The following is an 18,801-nucleotide window of genomic DNA, read 5'->3' on the forward strand; positions in this document are numbered from 1 at the left end:
TCTCTATTCTAAAATAAATTCATTTGGGTCTCAACATGGGCAGAAATAGATTCCTACTTCAGGAGATCAAACAATGAAGTTAATTATCACAAGATAATTATCACAGTTAAGTATTATAGGGCAATTCAAGCATTTGAATGCAAGTCGGAATGTGTTAATAAATAATAAGTCATCTTCAGTTCTTTGAGTATTTCCACCATTTCTAAAAGAAAAATATACTATTCATCTATTTTGACCTTACTATGATGTGAACAACTAACATTCTTTATTTCCTCATTAACCTGCAGACCTCTAATGCTTACATATTTAAAACCAAAGTTTTCACTCAATTGATACAACTGCTACTAATGGTGATAAGAATTCACACAGATCCCTCTAAGATTAATTTAATGAAAAAAGAAGTAAAACAAAAAAATAAATAACTTTTCTTTGAAAATAAAGCTCTTTAAATCAAAAGGGTCATCTTGCAATTGAAAATATTTTGCCTTGTTTGAAAGTGGCAAAGTTTTAAGAAAAAAAGTAATGTCACAGGAAGGTTATCTGTTTTTATTTTCTGGTCTATTCAAAAGCAAATGCAGAAGCTGAGGTTGGAGGATTGCAGGTATGAGGCCAGCCTAGGCACATTAGTGAGATCCTGTTTCAAAAGAAAAATAAGAGGGGTAGAAGGTAGAGATGTAGCTCAGTGGGAAAGCACCATTGGGTTTCATTCCCAGTACTGGGGTAGGGAAACCATATGCAGAACTCTAAATCTGTTTAGTTTTTAATGATATATCCCAAAACTTCTAATGACAAGGCTGAGGAAATTCTTAAGTTAAAATGTATCTACTGAATTTATGAGTAAAGATCAGGAAACTGTGCTTTGGAGCATTTGCCTGCAGCTGTTAATTTTCTGTTCTTTTTTCTGAGCTATATCCCCCTCCCCAGGCTGCTTCATCTGGCTGCATCTTCAGCTGGCTCTGAGGGGCAACACCCTGCCTCCAACCCTCAACTGCAAGATCAGTCAATGGAGGTGAAGAAGCAGGAAGTCAAGAGCTTACAGTAGGTTTTGCTTCAAGCTGCCACCAACTTTGCCTTCAGAGGTTTCTTCCTTCCTCTCTGATAGGATAGATTTGTGATTAGTGATAATTATTAGTGATAAATGCCAGATAGTTTCTGACAAACTACTATTCTCTTTATATTTATGAAAAATTATTTTGGGTGTTTTCTCAATGTTTGTCAAAGGATGGTTATGATTTGTTATGTATACAGACCACATAGGATGTTTGTTTGAGTGAAAGACTCCCAGACATTGTTCTCTTTTAGGTTTCAGTCTGAGTAGGTCTAGGTGGATCCAGGAATGCTCATTTTTAAGAAGCATCCTAGGAGATTCTGATATAGGAGTCGGAGAGTAATTTGTCTAATACTGGTTACAGCCAAAGTGTTTCATTAGCCATTTTTTCTTTATTCGTTTAAGAAGATTCAATGGAAGGCAATATTTCAGTATGGATAGAATGTAGGTTCAGTAGCTAGCATACCTGGGGTCAAATCTTAGCTCCACCATGCACAGGCCTCAGTTTCTTCCTCTGAAAAATGGGGATGATATTAGTAACTATTGTAAAGGGCTGTTGTGAGGGTTAAACGAATTAACACATGTAAAGTGTTCTGGACAGTGTATGGTACAAAGCTGGCTATAATTATTTTTAAAGAAAGGTTGACATTTCCTCTTCATTCTGGTTCTTTTGCTTGAAAGTTCTACTTTTATGGTTTGCCTAATTCCTGGGTACCTGGGTACTTCTTTTGGAGAGAGGAGTGAAGAGAGCCCCCCCCACCCACATACACGTACCAAGTGAACAAGATAAGTAGCTACTTTTATAATCCAAAGCAAGAATTCCCTCTATGAATGACTAAAAATAATCATTTGATGTGGCCTTGAAGAGCTTGTAACTATAAGTGGAGTTATAAAAATTTACAAAGGTGATATTTATTTTTGTAGGTCTGGGGATGGAACCCAGGGGCATTCGACCTCCGAGCTATACCTCTGCCCTATATTTTATTCTTTATTTTGAAACAGGGTCCCACAAAGTTACAGAGGGTCTTCCTAAGTAGCTGAGGCTGTCTGAGAACCACAATCCTCCGGTCTCTGCCTCCCAAATGCTGGGATTGCAATCATGAGCCACCATGTCCAGCAAGGTGATTTTTAATATGACTTAGAGAACCATAAAATATAATCAAATGATATTGCTGAGTTTTTTTTTTTTTTGCTTTTTGGATCAAACCCAGGGATTCATGCTTGTAAATAAAATTTTATACAATATCAGTAATAACAGTGTCATGTTTTATGAAGGAAATTCTAGTAATAAATTCAAATAAGTGTCTAATATTTAGCTGAGACATTTTTTCATGTGCTTCATTTGAAAGCACTTTGGTAATAAAATGAATTCTTAACATTTAAATAAAACTTGAAATGTGCTCTTAAAATTATAATACGTGACTATAACAGGTACTTACTTTTTTACTACACAAATTTATAATGACCAGGATCATTTGAATGGATACTAAAAATATTATATTATTCTAACTTATTAAGAAAGGGATGCTGCTCTATAGGACATAGATATATTTAGTAATGGTATCTACTTCAAGCAGAATTTCAAATTCTCAGTTTAAAGGAGCAATGATAACAAAATCCTTAAGGCATATATTTGACAATACATTCATGTTAAATTTTCTTCTATTCAACTTAATTATATATTTTAGTGATCATTTTATTATATTAATATACTGAATGTGAATTAACCCTTAAGCCCTAAAACAATAACAATTAAAATATATTACTTATTTTATAATTCTCATACCTAAAATAATATTAATGAAATATAATGCTGGATAAATTGTTGCTTTGCTTTCTGGTAAGTTTCAAACCATAGTAATAAGGATAAAGGAATACTTCTAATTAATTCTATGAGAACCATCTGATAATTTTAATTAATTCATAGATAAGTACATGTACAACAAATTGACAAGATAAGTTATAGCTTTAAAAAAAAACATTTCCTGGCCTTTGAAAAACAGACTCAAAAAAAATTCTTAGATATGAAAATCAAAAAGCAACACTCCTGCCTGCACCAGCCTCCTGCTTCCATCTTATCAGCTGAAGTTCTTTCTACTGAGGTAGGCACTCACCTCTAGCAGGAGCTGCCCAGCTGGAGATGTCAGAGTAGAAGGGCCTCCAACCAAGGAGACAACCCCATTGCAGTCCACCGAGCTATGCATCTTCCCGTTCATGGGCAGAATGGGGAGCACCCTGGAGGCACGACTGGCCTGGCTGACATTGCTGTGACGCCGTTGATCTCCATGTCTGCGTGGCCCCATCAAAGAACCTCTTCTGCTGTCATTGTCCTCAAATGTGCTGTGCTCATCATCAGCGAAGTCATTCTCAGAGCCGATATCCTTTGCTCGACCTCCAAAGCTGAAGAGGCTGGCCCTGCTATTGCGTCTTGGAAAAATAAGGGACCCTCCAATGCTCAATAAAGACTAAGAAAAATAAGAAACAAAAAACAGATGAAGAGAAATGAGAGCTGGTATCCTGAAAACATGGCTTGATGCATTGTTTCAAAGAAGGTAACTTATCTAAGAATTGTTGTTGAACAGGTGGAAGCAAGATGGTATATGCTGGCAGCATCCCTGCATTCAACTAGATTCATCTCTTTGGTTTTGCTTTTCCTTTTTCACCCTTCCTTCTTTTTTTATTTGTTCTCTTATTTTTTTCTACTTTACCAACACCTTTAAGTAGAATTATTTCCATAGCGATTTTTGTCTTATTATTGATAACTAGAACAGCACTTTTTTTTTTACTAGAGTTTGAATGCAGGGATGTTTGCCTCTAAGCCACACACCCCTAATCCTGTTTTATTTTTTATTTTAAACAGGGTCTTCCTAAGTTGTTGAGGCTGGTCTCAAATCTGCAATCCTGTTTCAGTTTCCCAAGCAATAGAATAGCAATTTTTGCTAAACCCTTTTCTAGAAGTTAATTTTACATAACAATTCAATTAAAAGCTATTAAATGCACACCTTCATTTAAATCTTTTGAAGCCAAAAATGTATTTAGTAAGTGCTCACAAGTGACCACACCCTGATATAGAACTTCCCACCAAGGAAAATAAAATCAATCCTGCTAGTAGAGCTGTTTAATTATAGTACAAGGAGCAGCTTCTCCCCTTCCTTCGGCATATTTTATAATGGTCTTCATGAATAAATTAAACAAATCAAGCTGAAATAAATGTATGACTCAATCTCTGATTTTCACTCTTCTATGTCAAGAAACCCAGAGAGCAGCATATTTACAAAAGCCTTGTTTTCGCTAAGAATCTCATCACAGTCACTAACAGTCCTCTAAATGCTCACCTTGTCACTTCCAGCCTGCAAGTGACCCATGTCTTAGTCACAGCAGCACTGAGAGGAACAGGTCTACTTTGGTAACCTTACACTAGTTAACACTTATTTTTGCTTGACCAGTATCCATTTCCCTTCTGTTGACCGTGCTCTGCTTGTCTTCAGAAATGCTCCTCAACTGTCAGACCAATTCCTCCATGTAGAAGACAGACATTAGTGTCCCAGGCCTAGCCAACCAAGGTATTGCATACCTCCAACACACAGAAGAGTTTGAAGACAATAACAAAACCCTGGTTGGCCCATTTATGGCCAATTCTTTCATTTCCAACTGTTGGGAAGGAGATGCTTTTACAGTCAAGACTGCCAAAATTATGGCCTCTATGTTTACTGCTTCAGTGGGCATCTTGCCATTATATAGGAAGAACCAGCACTGAGATATAAAAAAGACTTTTCATGATAACATTAATGTTTTGAGCTCCTGGACTAAGCCATGCCTAAAGCTGCTTACAGACACAATTTACATGATCCAATAATTCTCTTTTTCGTATAATCCAGCTTAAATTGGATTTTGATGATTTTATTAGAAAGAGTACGAATATTATCATAAAACAGTATTAGCTCAATTTTTCTCTACAAAAAGATTTAAAGCCAACTAAAATTATTTATTTTAATTATTTTATTCAATATTACTTATTCTTATAATTACTATTATCATCTTTGCATTGCCCAAATAGTAATATGCTTTTAATTTTCTTTTTAGATCATAAATCTTTCTCAATGATATCTATAAATGTAAGAAACTTTCTTAGGTGATCCTATTCATTATCTACATAAAGAAGCATATTTGAGATTTATCTGTTCTTCCAACATGATTCATTCTTCCTTTTCCTGTTTTAATGTTTTACTTCATTGTTAAGAGTCATTCTTTCTTTTATTTCTTTCTATATAAGTAGTTGTTTTTAAAATAGCACTTAGACTATTAAATTTCTTTCATGTCTTCTTTCTTTTCACACAGGATTTGAACTAGTTGTGAGGACATTATAGTGATAGGATTTAGAGGATTGTTGACTTACGGGTTATTGTTAGAACAAAAGAGAGGCAGAAAGAAATGCTTGGCAATAAGAAAGAAAAAATTAGCTAAGCCCATAATCCCAGAATTTAGGAGGCAGAGACTGGAGAATCCCAGGGTCAAGGCCAGCCTCAGCAACCTAGGAAGAACCTCAGCAAGTTAGTGAGAAACTGTTTCAAAATGAAAATAAATAAAATAGAGCTGGGGTGTAGCTTAGAGGTAGAATGAATGCTCCAGGGCTTAATCCCCAATATCACAGGAAGGAAGGAAGGAAGGATCATTTTTAGTAAGAGTAAGTAATCCATACAATTAGACTACAAATGTTTTAAAAAGGTAAGGTATAAAAATATACAAATATTTCTCATAATATAGATGAATGAAGTCATACAAAAATATATTTTACATGTGGCAGCTATATGACAGAGAAGGTACTCCATCTGTTGGCATCAATTTTTAATGCTTATGTTAATTACATAGTTATATAATAATCAAATGCTGTTCTAAAAGAGAAATCTTTCATACCAATGAATCTCTTTAAATAACCTCCTGGTTTATCACAAGTAAGGAGGGAAATAATAACTTTAAAAGGTCAACTGTGTCTTTAAAAGGTTTCAAAATAAACTGCCCAGATTGTCTTGAGATTTGATTAAAGACTGCGCTTTTGATTTTTTCTCCCTTCTCCCACATGAACAAATCAAGTAGATGTCTAAGAAATATTTCATATTTCCACCTACTCCACTGAGAAAATTATAATCTTGCAGTAAAAGCCTACATTAGATATTTTTCAATATAAAAGGTGAAATGATTATGAACATAGTCTCTTTCCCATCAAAACAGGTATTCTTAAATTGAGTCTTTGACCTTTGAAAAATTTAAGGTGGTGGATCCTCCATCATTGTATCCAGATTAACCACCTCTACCAGGCTTGACCTCTCAGTGTTATCTCCAGGGCTTGCACAGTGGGACAGTGGGGTTAGTTCAATATTAAGATTAATTCTTTCTTTCTCTCTCTTTTTTTCTCTCTCTTCCTTCCCTCCCTTCACTTCTCTTCTTTCTCACTCTTTCTCTTCTTCTCTATTTTCTTATCCAGTTGTTTGACTAAAAAATAAGTATGATTATTTTTAGACACAATCTGGTTAAGAATGAATGCCATGTCTCATGAGTCAATTATCACTCATAATGTTCAACTAGCAAATTGCACGCAAAAGTTAAAGAAGAGACAATGGGTAATATAATGAGTAAAATCTGCACAAAGAGAAGGGACAGAGCCTAGACTTTTGCCTAGAATTAGTTCTGTTGGATTAGAAATAAAGCAAATTCCCTAATGTACATGATGTACATTCACAAACATATTAATCACTAAGCCAGACATGAGGAGGGAGGGGGGAGGGAATGAATGAGGTGGAAATTAGGAATATGTTCCCAACATATAGTGAAGAAAAAAATATATATATACACAATATATATACACATATATATGTATGAGAGAGGGAGAGAAACAGAGAGAGAGAGAGAGAGAGAGAGAGAGAGAGAGAGAGAGAGAGAGAGAGAGAGAGAATCTTACAAAAGGCATATAGAAGCTGGGTGTGGTGGTGCACGTGCTCGAAATTCCAATTCCAGTATTTGGGAGGATGGGACAGGAGGATTGCATGTTCTGTTCGAGTACAGCCTCAGCAAGTAGTGAGATTCTCATCAACCTAGCAAGACTCTGTTTCAAAACAAAAAAAATTAAAAATAGGGCTGGAGATGTAACCTGGAGATAGAATGTCTCTGAGTTCAATCCCCAGTACTAACAAATAAAAATAAAGTAAAATAAAAAGCATAAAGAGCAAGTATAATCTTCAATATGTATATTTTTAAATGAAGATAGATTATAAATTTTCTCATCCGTTTTTAAAGATGTTATTTATAAACTATTTGATAAAGTGGGAAGATCAAGGGCTTAGTGTCAGGTCAAGTTTGAATACTACATCAGCTCTCAATAACTATATGACACTGGGCAATTATTTAACTTCACTGAGCCAGAACTACAGTGAAAATAATACTATGCAGCCTGGGATTGTAGCTCAGTAGCATGTCTGAGGCCCTGAGTTCAATCCCTAGCATTGCAAAATAAATAATAATATGCAGCAGAGCTGTTAGCATTAATTATGAGTGTGAAAAACAGACATAAAATGAACACTCAATAAAACAGCCCTCATTATATCCAAACATTTTCTATAATAATTAAATTAGTACCTATGTAGGATTGTAATGAGTGGCTTAAATTCATATTGCGAGTAGCAATACAATGTACAAACATTAGCATTACAATTACCATCAATGTTGTTGTAATTACTATTTTTTTCTGTATGGATATTAAAGTTTCACTCCTTGTGGAATGATCTTCTGAGGTACTGTATATTCCTGGGAATTCATTTAGTAATTTGGGGGGGGGCACTCAAAATTGAACTCAGGGATATTTTACCTCTGAGCTATGCTCCAGGTTCTATTTTATTTTTTATTTTGAAACCTGGCCTCTCTAAGTCATAAGGCTGGCCTTGGACATGCACGCAAACCTCTCATCTCAGCCTCCCAAGATCACCACCATATCCAGCTTCTTTTAGCAATTTTAAATAATCCTAAATTTTAAATTTTCAAGAGCTTCTATGGGTACACAAGTGACATCCAGTGAGCATTTATTATAGGACTGTAAATCCTGTGTTTAATATTAGGCACAGAACATCAAACACAATTGAACATCACTGATGGTATAATGTCATCAGTCTTCTTCTGTGTATTTCTACTTATAAAACGTGGCTACACTTTTGGGAATATTTTGCTTCAGTTCCTTTTGAAACAAGGGCATGAACAAAGCACTCCACATATGAAGATCCCATGTGGAGGGGAACAACTGCACAGATGGTCTGAAAGTGTCCCTGGTCCATTTCTGGGCCCCTGCCACTCAGTTCAGTGGTTCCAAGCACAGTAGCTAAGAAGGGATGGGAACCATCTGCTGATAATTCCTCATGTGGAAAACGGCCCAGAGTTGCTTGAGTTTTTAACAAAATTAGAAACTTCCCAAGACCAGTGGAATCTAAAAATTTCTTCTTGGGATTCCAAAAAGTTGTAAAACTCATAAAATCTTTGGGGCAATAGCCAAAACATTTGATGGCCATTATTATTTTGAAAGCATTTCCCCCAGAGCAACACAGCTTTATCTCTATTAAATTCTATCCTATTCTTTAAAAAAACTTTGTTAGGAAAATGCAATCTATACAACTATATATATATATATATACACATACATACACATATATGTAAATGAATGTATATATATTCACACATATATACATATAGTATATATGTATATATTTTACATGTATACACTCATGTATATATATGATACTCATATATATACACATATGTGTGTATGTATGTATGTGTGTGTATATATATATATATATATATATACATAACTGATTGTATAATGTCATCATCAGTCTTCTTCTGTTTATGTCTACTTGTAAAACGTGGCTACACTTTTGGGAATATTTTGCTTCAGTTCCTTTTGAAACAAGGGCATGAACAAACATATATGTGTGTGTGTGTGTGTGTGTGTGTGTGTGTGTGTGTGTGTGTGTGTATATATATATATATATATATATATATATATATATATATATATGTTTTTGTTTACCTGGCGTGGACAAGACTTCTTTTCATATGTCAGCTGATTTACTTCTTTTCTTCTTATGCAGTCTTCAGATTCAGATTTTCGGACTCCATCTTCTTTCTCTTCTTCTCCAGACCGTTCCTTTTGTCTCTTTTTCCTTCTTCTGTTTTTCAGCTCTTTTTCACTCTTGGAACTCAACTTTGAGGCCACTGAAGAACTCTCTGAGAAAATTCCAATCCCACCCGTACCGCTGGCATCTCTGGATTCCGCGGATGCTGCAGCAGCTGCCTGGAATGGCACAAAGTAAATGTTGATCATATATTAACTTTTAAAACACTGATCTATGTTACTTCTTTGATTGTATTTAAACCATTAATAGGATCTTGAGATAAATTCTCCATTTTGCTTCATATTTGGAAAACAGTACATTTGCACCAGGCTAATCATGGAATATAATCAACATGCACAAAAGAGAGGGCAAATGTGAATGATGAAAACCTTCAAAATCTGGCCTCACACCCTGCATTCTAATTATCTAGTCATATGAAGAATACACTCAAATGTCATAACATTTTTCTATTAATTAGAAATATTTTTGATAGGAAATAATTTAAGAATTGAAAGTTTCCTATTTAAGCCCAAGAGGCATTTGCCTGCATCATACTTCCATTTAGCAAAATCTTTTAGTGCTAGACTGAATTACTGAAAGTGAACTCAGTTAAAAATTTCATCGTAATGAACTTCTTTTTCTTTTTGGTTTAAATTAAGTATGTCATTAGGAAATGTACAAAAAAAACATACTATGGATTATATATTAGGGAATCCCAGTTCAAGGCATCTGTATAAATTTACAAATAATGATAATAGAGGTTTTAGAAAAAGTACAGTGTTCAATATTGTTGCTACTATCACAGCACACTTTATTTCTGTGGTTTTTATTACACATTTAGGGATACTCAGTGATAGGATACTGAACTCAGTAGCAAGAAAATATGAAAAGAAGCAAAAAAAAAAAGCAATTGGTTAGTGAATGCCATAGGGGCTAGCAAATATAATTAGATACTTATCTTATTTTGAAGACACAAGCTCAAATTAAAGAATTTGTACTATTTATATTGCAGAGGCAGAGACTATTAATGTTTTAGTGATTTTTTATGTAACCCATGAACCTGTACATCATACACATGAGAACAAATGTTGTATAAGTCTTTGCCTTCCACACTTTATGAATAATATGGAATAAAAATCTCCTCACTTTGACTCTAATTTTCTGAACTTCCCAACTTTTAATGCTCTTATAACAAAGGAATAATTCTAAATAAAGTCCTCTTACACAGAAGGTTAGAAAATACTTGAATTAAGATTATGTAGGTCTACCTACTTTGTAAGCTTAAGTAAATAAGAGTATTTCCTGAAAAGGTCTTAAACAAGGAAAAATGTCAATAAAGCAGTTATAATTCTCCATCTTTTGATGCCATTAATTTTGACAGCAATAACCAAAATTAATAATCTAGCCAATGAAGTTCCTAACACCAAATACATACTATATGTTTCTGATGTCAACTGTCATACCATTGACCTCAACAATGAAGCCAGAGAAATGAGATAAAAGCAGAAGTCTCTGGGCTTGTTCACTCTACCTGAGCTTCTTCTTGCTGTTTTTTTAGCTGTTCAAGCATCTGCTGAAACTCTGCCTCTTTCTGTTCAGCTTCTTCCATGGTGGCCTGGTTCTGTTCCTCATAGGCCATGGCCACCACAGCCAGGATCAAGTTTATTAGGTAGAATGAGCCCAGGAAAATGACCAGCACAAAAAATATCATGTACGTTTTCCCAGCAGCACGCAGTGTCTGTAAAAAATGGAAGAAACATCTTAATAAATTGTACGCAGGCTGTTAGGTGCTCACACTCAAAAGTGATAAAGTATTCTATGGTGGTTCCCTGGATCTCTGTACTTTATGTTTCTCAGAAGAATCATTACATCTGTTCTCACCAGTTGATAGAGATTTTCCCAGAAGTCTTGAGTCATGAGACGAAATAAGGACAAGAAAGCCCAGCTAAAGGTGTCGAAGCTGGTGTAACCGTAATTGGGGTTTCGCCCAGCCTTCACACAGATGTATCCTTCTGGACACTGGCTGTAATTAGGGTTAGAGGAATGAGAGGAAGTTAGTAGCTGTGATTTTGCTTTTTAGCTTTTAGTATCTATAGATGCCCAACTATTCTAGAGAAAGCCTATTTCTCTCATCTTACCTAAAACTATACCCTGAAGCATGGGGAATGATTTATATAATAACAGTATCTATTATGATTGTGTATTCTCTTGTGATTTAGTATTATCAAGTTATATTGACTGTATCTTCATTTAAAAGCAATAATATCCTAGTTAACATCTTCTGGGACTTGAGGACATGGTGACATAAATATGTCTACAGGGGGAAAAGTTATTATTAGAAATTCAGAGAACTTTGGGTACAGGTATCATTTATTAATGTCCACAATATTATCATTTTTATAAATATGTAACAATGAATCCCACTATTATGTGTAATTATAATGAACCAAGAAAAATTAAAAATAACATATCTTAGTATAATATCAGTCATAATAACCAAAAGCCTTGTAATAGCTATATATTCATGAATCCACTTTATAAATGACCTTATTATTATACCTTTGTGTTATAGAAAAAAAAAAACTAAGGCAAGGAAATATGATACTATTTGGTGGATCAAGTTTGAGATTGTGTAGACTCTCCAGACTACACTTTTTGGTTTTATGTACTTTCTGAAAATATGCTAGACATATACTCACCATGCCTCAATTATTGAAATTATCATCAGAGATTTACATTTTAAGCCAGGGAAATCACATTAGCATAAACAAAATATCACACTTCTACAGTTATGTGCTTATGAATTATATTAGCTTAAGCTTCTTATGTATATGCACTGTTTTTCTATTTTCTGCTGAGCTAATTTGGAAGATTAAATGTGACCCAGTATGGAAAAATAATTGCTGTGTATGAGTGTGTGAAGGAGGTGAGAAGCCATACTTATCCTGGCTATTCTGAGAGTCAGTGTGAAGTAGAATTTATGGAGACCTTTGAATGAGAAGTGTGTGGGGCTGGGTGGGTGGGAGGTGAGAGGTTATTGAAGCCAATGGAGAGTGAAGTCTGAGAACCAAGAGAAAGATCAACTTACCCGGCATCGGAGCTGTTGCCACAAAGCAGAGCATCATTTTGCCCTTCCAAAAAATAAAAGTGACCTGTTTAAGGGGAAAGTAATAAAAAGAATCATTAAAAATGTTCAAAGCACTTCATCCATTGGATTTAGACAATAAAGTTTACACATGTTTTCAATCACAAGGAGATAGACATAATAATACATATGATGGTAACATAAAAATTTTTTCATAATAATCAAATACTAAATAAATATAAAGATATAACATTTTTGATTAAATACATTTTTAGAAAATATATTTTAAATTCTCAGTAAAAATAACTATTATATCATTTATGAAAGTGAAATTATTGCAAGTATAAACTCAAACTGTTTGGGCTATTTTAAAAAAGAGCTATGAGATGAAGGTTGTTTGCTTGGCCCAAAGTAAGAGAGAGGGAAGCCTTCTTGCTTCTAAGTACTCTCCCATGCAAGTAAAATTTTGTTTACAAGTTCTTTTGCCTAGACTCAAAATAGATTCAGACATTTTTTTCCCTGCCAATTTCTACTTAATTTATCAAGAGAAATGAACTTAGGTGTTTTTTCCTTCTGATAATTTTTTTTGGGTGGTACTGGGGATGGAACCCTTCTACATCTGGGTTATACTCCCAAACCTATTTTTTATATTTTTTATTTGGAAACAGGGTCTCTTAAGCCAGCGATGCTGGCTTCTAACCTGCGTGATTCTCCTGTCTCTGCCTGCCAAGCGTGGGGATTACAAATCTGCACCACCATGCCTGGCTCTGACAATGTTTTATAAAATTTTTTTAAAAATATAAGGTCAATGCCGGGCGTGGTGGCGCACGCTTGTAATCCCCACGCTTGGGAGGCGGAGACAGGAGGATCGCGCAGGTTCAAAGCCAGCCGCGCTGGCGTAAGAGACCCTGTTTCAAAAATATAAAATAGGTCTGGGAGTGTAGCCCGGAGGAAGAAGGGCTTCCAGGAACCCCAGTGCCACCAAAAAAAAAAAAAAAAAAAAAAAAAAAAAAAAAAAATATATATATATATATATATATATATATATATATATATAGTCAATATTCATGAGAGTTCCATAAGATGGTCACTGCTATGGGGAATACATGGTGGTATGACCTCTCAGGAAAGGAATTTGACACCATATCTGAAGAGTCTCAATCTGGTTGTATTCTTTGATACCTACAAAATATTATTAATAGAAAATCATCTAAAAATAATCAGAAATATAGAAAAGATTCATGGGCAAAGTTTGTTCCTATCCTATTATTATAATAGTAAATAGAAAGTATTATTATTATTATTATTATTATTATTATTATTATTATTATTATTTTATTTGGTGGTACTGGGGTTCCTGGAAACCCTTCTCCCTCTGGGCTACATTCCCAGACCTACTTTATACTTTTTTCTTTTTATTTGGAAACAGGGTCTCTTAAGCCAGTGCTGCTGGTTTCAAACCAGCATGATCCTCCTATCAGTAGTAATGGGGGTGATGGAGCCCAGGGTCATTCTACCTCTGAGCCACACCCCCAGCCCTATTTTCTATTCTTTATTTTGAAACAGGGTCTCACTGAGTTGCAAAGGGCCTCACTAAGTAGTAACTGAGACTGTTCTTGAACTGTGATCCTTTCTGCCTCAGCCTCCCAAATGCTGGGAATACAAGTATACACTACCACGCCCCGCATAACTGAATATCTAAATCAGGGTTGCTTAACTTGCTCTTGTGTACCTGAGTTTCTATTTCATCTTGGTGAACTGTTTCCACATTTCTAGATACATCATATATATTTCAATATATATATTTCCAGTCAACCAAGTAGGTCCAAGTTAAAGTTCTCTCTATTTTTTAACAACACATTTCAGCATAATATACTGAATAGTTCAGACTATTGATTTATTTAGTAATATACCTGAAAACTCCTAACTAATGCTTACCAAATATTTATTTTGTTTATAGGAATAATACTGAATTGCTTGCAACACTGATTTAGAAAAAGATAACGTATTTTCAAATAGAATTTTATCATGTCAACTGATAGGAGAAAGGATTGAGGTGTAATTTGATTTCCCTACTACATGAAGTAAGGTATTTTAAATTAAACTGTCACATGTGTCATATCAACTTTGAGATAACCTGCACCATAGATAGATTCTAATTTTTTAGATTCTAATATTTATAAAAAACTAAACAACTTAATAGTTAAAAGAGAATATCTTACTTTTATCCTCAATATATTCATCCCAGTTAAACATGCTCACTGTCTTATTGTAAGCGGTACCATTTCCATCCAATGAGTTGTTAAAGAAAGAAGTGATATTTATTTCAAAGGAAGAATTATCTGGGGGCCATTGCAAACATTTATTCCGCAGGTTGCCCATGAACAGCTGCAGTCCTATTAGAGCAAAGACGCTCAGACAGAACACAGTCAGGATCATGACATCCGAGAGCTTCTTCACTGACTGGATCAGGGCCCCCACGATGGTCTTCAGGCCTGAAAATATAATGAAAGGGAGGAATCTGAAGACACTGTCCAAAAGCTACTTTAGGAACAAAATATCATGAGCTTGTCCTGGAAAACAAAAATGTCATGCAGAATGCCAACAAGATTAGTTTAATGTTTGTAACTGAATAACATTTTCATGAGAAGCCTGCTAGCTGGTGAAAATGAATAAAAGCAGAATCTGTATGTTCATTAGAAAACTGAGTGGAAACAAACCAAATGTGTGTTTCCAAACATGCCTAACAGCAAAAGAAATGATCTTGTTCTTCATGCTTAAATATTAACCTTGTGTAAATATTTTGCTTTTATTTGCAGATGTCTTACTCTCTAACCCCTTATTGGTTCTGAGAAAATTTTATAGGAATAGAATAGTGAGAAATCTTGAAGTCACTAAATTATGGGCTTATAAATTGGTGAATTCTGAAAGCTAGAGTATGGGTTATAAAAAAGGAAGACATCTGAAAACTGAGCCCCATGCAGCACTCATGCTATCCCTTGCTCTTTCACTTATCTGCAGTTAAAACGATTGCCAGTTTTGGGCCAAGATGGTCAAATTTTGCATCAGTTTGTCTCATGGTTTAGCTTCTATGCAGAAAGCTTGATGTCACCAGAATGCAAATCAGGTAGCCTGTTACTGCAAAGGCCTCATGCAAAACTCGTTAAACTCAAAGGCTGATTTAGAACAGTCTCAAAGAAAGCAACTCGTAAAAAGCATAGAATTGAACCCATCCAAAACACGATGCACCAATTCCTGCTTTTCACTTAGTTCTTTGCGGTATGCGGCAAGCAACAAGGCTTCTGCAGAAGAGCCATGACTGCAGGATCAGCGCAGCTAAAGTCAGCCTCGGTGTTTAACCTGGCTCTCACCTGGAATCACTGAAATCGTTTTCAGTGCTCGGAGAACTCTGAATGTTCTCAGCGCTGAGACATTGCCCAGGTCCACAAACTCTGTCACATATCTGTAATAGGGGAGTTCACACACAAACACAATGACAGAACACAAGAAACAGTTGGAGATATAAGGAGCCTACCACCTTATACCAGTTTCTTCTTACCTGGGATTACAGAAATAGTTTTCAAAGCTCTCAAGACTCTGAAAGTGCGAAGAGCTGAAACATTGCCTAGGTTTACAAATTCTGTTACATACCTGTAGAATTAAATCAGAGTTATTCAGAATTTCGGGAAATCTAAGTCTGTGTCGGTCTTTAATCAAGACCTTTTCAACTTCAGTGAGTGTTGCCATCCAACTTCCCGATTAAGAGGAAAATGGCCCTGCCATTGATCATAGTCTGTTATTAGGGAGACTATATGTCATTACTGTACAGTGTTAAATGAAACTCAAGGCATATAATTCATTATGATAGTTCCTAATTTCTCCAAACTGAATAATTGGATTGGAGGAAAAATTTTCCAAACTCACATGGTAACTAAAGAAAACACTTAAGGGAAGCCACCAAAGAGAAATAAAGTATAGGCTCCCACCAGTGATTTACTCTTCCAGGAGAGAAATATGTATTAAGATACTTACGCAAAAGTAATGACTGTGAAATCCAACCAATTCCATGGATCCCGGAGAAAGGTGAAATCTTCTAAACAAAAGCCCCTTGCAAGTATCTTAATAAGTGATTCAAAAGTATAAATTCCTGTAAAGGTATACCTGAGAGAAAATATCCAAACTCACATTAACAATCTTGTAGATAATTTGTGTGAACTTCTCTCTTTCTCTTTTTGAGACAGGGATTAAACTCAGGGCTCTGTGCATGATAACCATTACCATTGAGCTGCCCATGCCCAGTGTGTACATATCATAAAGATGACTTAAAACCACAAAAAACTAGATGCTTCTGTATTGGTCTTGCTATGATAGGGAACATAGAGCATAAATAAAAATGTACTACTAAATTCTGAAAGACATTCTCATTGACTATCAATAGGTAAACATATATATTCCATATTAGTTGATTTAAAAATCCAAAATAGAACTTTATATGATGATATTATCTGAAATACACTGGCTTTTGATCTGTTTTAAGCAAATAGATACTAACTTCAAAATTAATGGAAGATTTGTATTTCACAGAATACGGGCCAATAAGGGACACAAATGTATGCTACTAAAATATGAAAGTGTGATAGCCTGAGAAAAAAGAAGATATATCAGTGAATATTAGTAATCACTGGTAATGTTAAAAAGAACATAAGACTCATAAAGAAGATAAAAGGCTACAAACACCCACAGTGAAACAAGGGTGGTAATTTGAGCAATGATTGGGCAACAGCAAGCTTTGTCCAGAGGGAATCAGGGACTATCATGAATCTGAATCAGTGTCTGGTTTAGAGCAACTAGTTAAAGAAGCCAAAAGGTCTCAAGATGTTAAAAGCGTTATTTGAAACATATACGTAGCCAATATTGAAGGATATTTAAACATTTTCTACTTACTCCACATTCTTCGTCCAGTCTGGAGGGTTACTCATCGTCATAAATACACAGTTGGTGAGAATTGTGCACATAATGAGCACATTGAATAAAGTAGAATATTGTCAAGGAAGACAGGGTTTGACAGAAAAAGATCTTGCTTTCATGCACTACCATATATATGCCACCATGAAATTTAAAGACTTCATGCTCATGATTTTATGCTACTTATTATTTTATCATTGGCCTTTTTCCCCCATTCATGACATTCAACAATCCCATATTTAGAACATCTTTAACCCAAGCCATCAACTAATTTGAGATTATTTATATACTTTATATACTTTTGGTAATTCAAAAATAAAATAAAAAGAAGTAAGTTCATCAGTGAATAAATTATCAACTTTTTTCTTTTTTGGTGGTACTGGGGTTCCTGGAAGCCCTTCTACCTCTGGGCTACACTCCCAGACCTATTTTAAATATTTTTATTTGGAAACAGGGTCTCTTAAGCCAGCACGGCTGGCTTCGAACCTGCACAATCCTCCTGTCTCCACCTCCCAAGTGCAGGGGTTACAAGCGTGTGCCACCACGCCCGGCTCAACTTAAGTTTTCTTAACAGGAGACTCAACTAAATAATAGACCTGTAAGTTCAGCATATAAGTAACCCCTGGCAAAAGATAAACAAAAAAATTCAAGTAATTAAATTTTTTATAACTTAATTCTAAGTGTCACCCTATTAAAAATGTCTTATAGAGCCGGGCGTGGTGGCGCACACTTGTAATCCCCGCACTTGGGAGGCAGAGACAGGAGGATCATGCAGGTTCGAAGCCAGCCGCGCTGGCTTAGGAGACCCTGTTTCCAAATAAAAATATATATTAAAAAATAGGTCTGGGAGTGTAGCCCAGAAGTAGAAGGGCTTCCAGGAACCCCAGTACCATAAAAAAAAAAAGTCTTATAATAAGGGTCTTTCTGAATGGAGTGCATAATGTAACTATAATTGCTTATAAAATTCTCACAGGAGAAAAGGTGGCTGGTGATGGTGTATGGATTACTTGAACTTGTAACTAAGGCCAAATTATTTATTAACTTGCCTGAGTATTGATTGATGTAGATAAAAAAGTAAAAAAAAAAAAATCATTCCACAGGATTTCTATGAGAATCAAATTCGTCAAAATACATTAAATTTTCTAAAACTTACTGCACATTTTAGATGCACAATAAATCACATTCTTCACTTCCCAAACTCCAGAGGACATAGCTTATTGAAAATATTTTGTCTGTTTCACTCTATCCTACTCCTCCTTTCCAGTTATAGTTAATGGCCTTCACTTTTCTTTATATTGATGAAATAGCAGCAGCAATAACAACAACATCAAAACAATATAAGAAAATATTCAGTGGTCAGATAACTAAAATGACTTTTATAAATATTACCAATTATAATTAGGATTCACTTTTAAGTATGTAAAACATTGGATGTCAATATTGTGAATTTTGACTCAATTATAAGAATTTCAAGGAGGAAATAAATGTTACTCATACCCTTTGATTTTTATAATAAATTATCCTATTACTTATATATATCAAAGTTA

At 34.9% G+C, this 18,801-nt stretch overlaps 1 protein-coding gene across 4 annotated transcripts in view; it reads right to left on the reverse strand.

Moving 5' to 3' along the window:
- LOC308258947 (sodium channel protein type 2 subunit alpha) overlaps positions 1-18,801 on the reverse strand; it is a gene marked incomplete at both ends in the record, with an annotated part of 93,480 nt that overhangs the window by 63,067 nt on the left and 11,612 nt on the right. The window contains 9 exons of one of the 4 annotated variants that reach the window (XM_080689584.1): positions 3,163-3,513; positions 9,120-9,383; positions 10,736-10,942; positions 11,086-11,227; positions 12,293-12,356; positions 14,512-14,784; positions 15,849-15,940; positions 16,322-16,450; positions 17,234-17,331. In XM_080689584.1, coding sequence (XP_080545710.1) covers positions 3,163-3,513; positions 9,120-9,383; positions 10,736-10,942; positions 11,086-11,227; positions 12,293-12,356; positions 14,512-14,784; positions 15,849-15,940; positions 16,322-16,450; positions 17,234-17,331 — 1,620 coding nt within the window. Of the gene's footprint in view, positions 1-3,162; positions 3,514-9,119; positions 9,384-10,735; positions 10,943-11,085; positions 11,228-12,292; positions 12,357-14,511; positions 14,785-15,848; positions 15,941-16,321; positions 16,451-17,233; positions 17,332-18,801 lie in introns of those variants that run through there. The other 3 variants (XM_080689582.1, XM_080689581.1, XM_080689583.1) reach the window with 3 other exon arrangements.

The sequence above is a fragment of the Muscardinus avellanarius genome (assembly GCF_963383645.1).
Source record: "Muscardinus avellanarius genome assembly, chromosome: 2".
NCBI lineage: Eukaryota > Metazoa > Chordata > Mammalia > Rodentia > Gliridae > Muscardinus > Muscardinus avellanarius.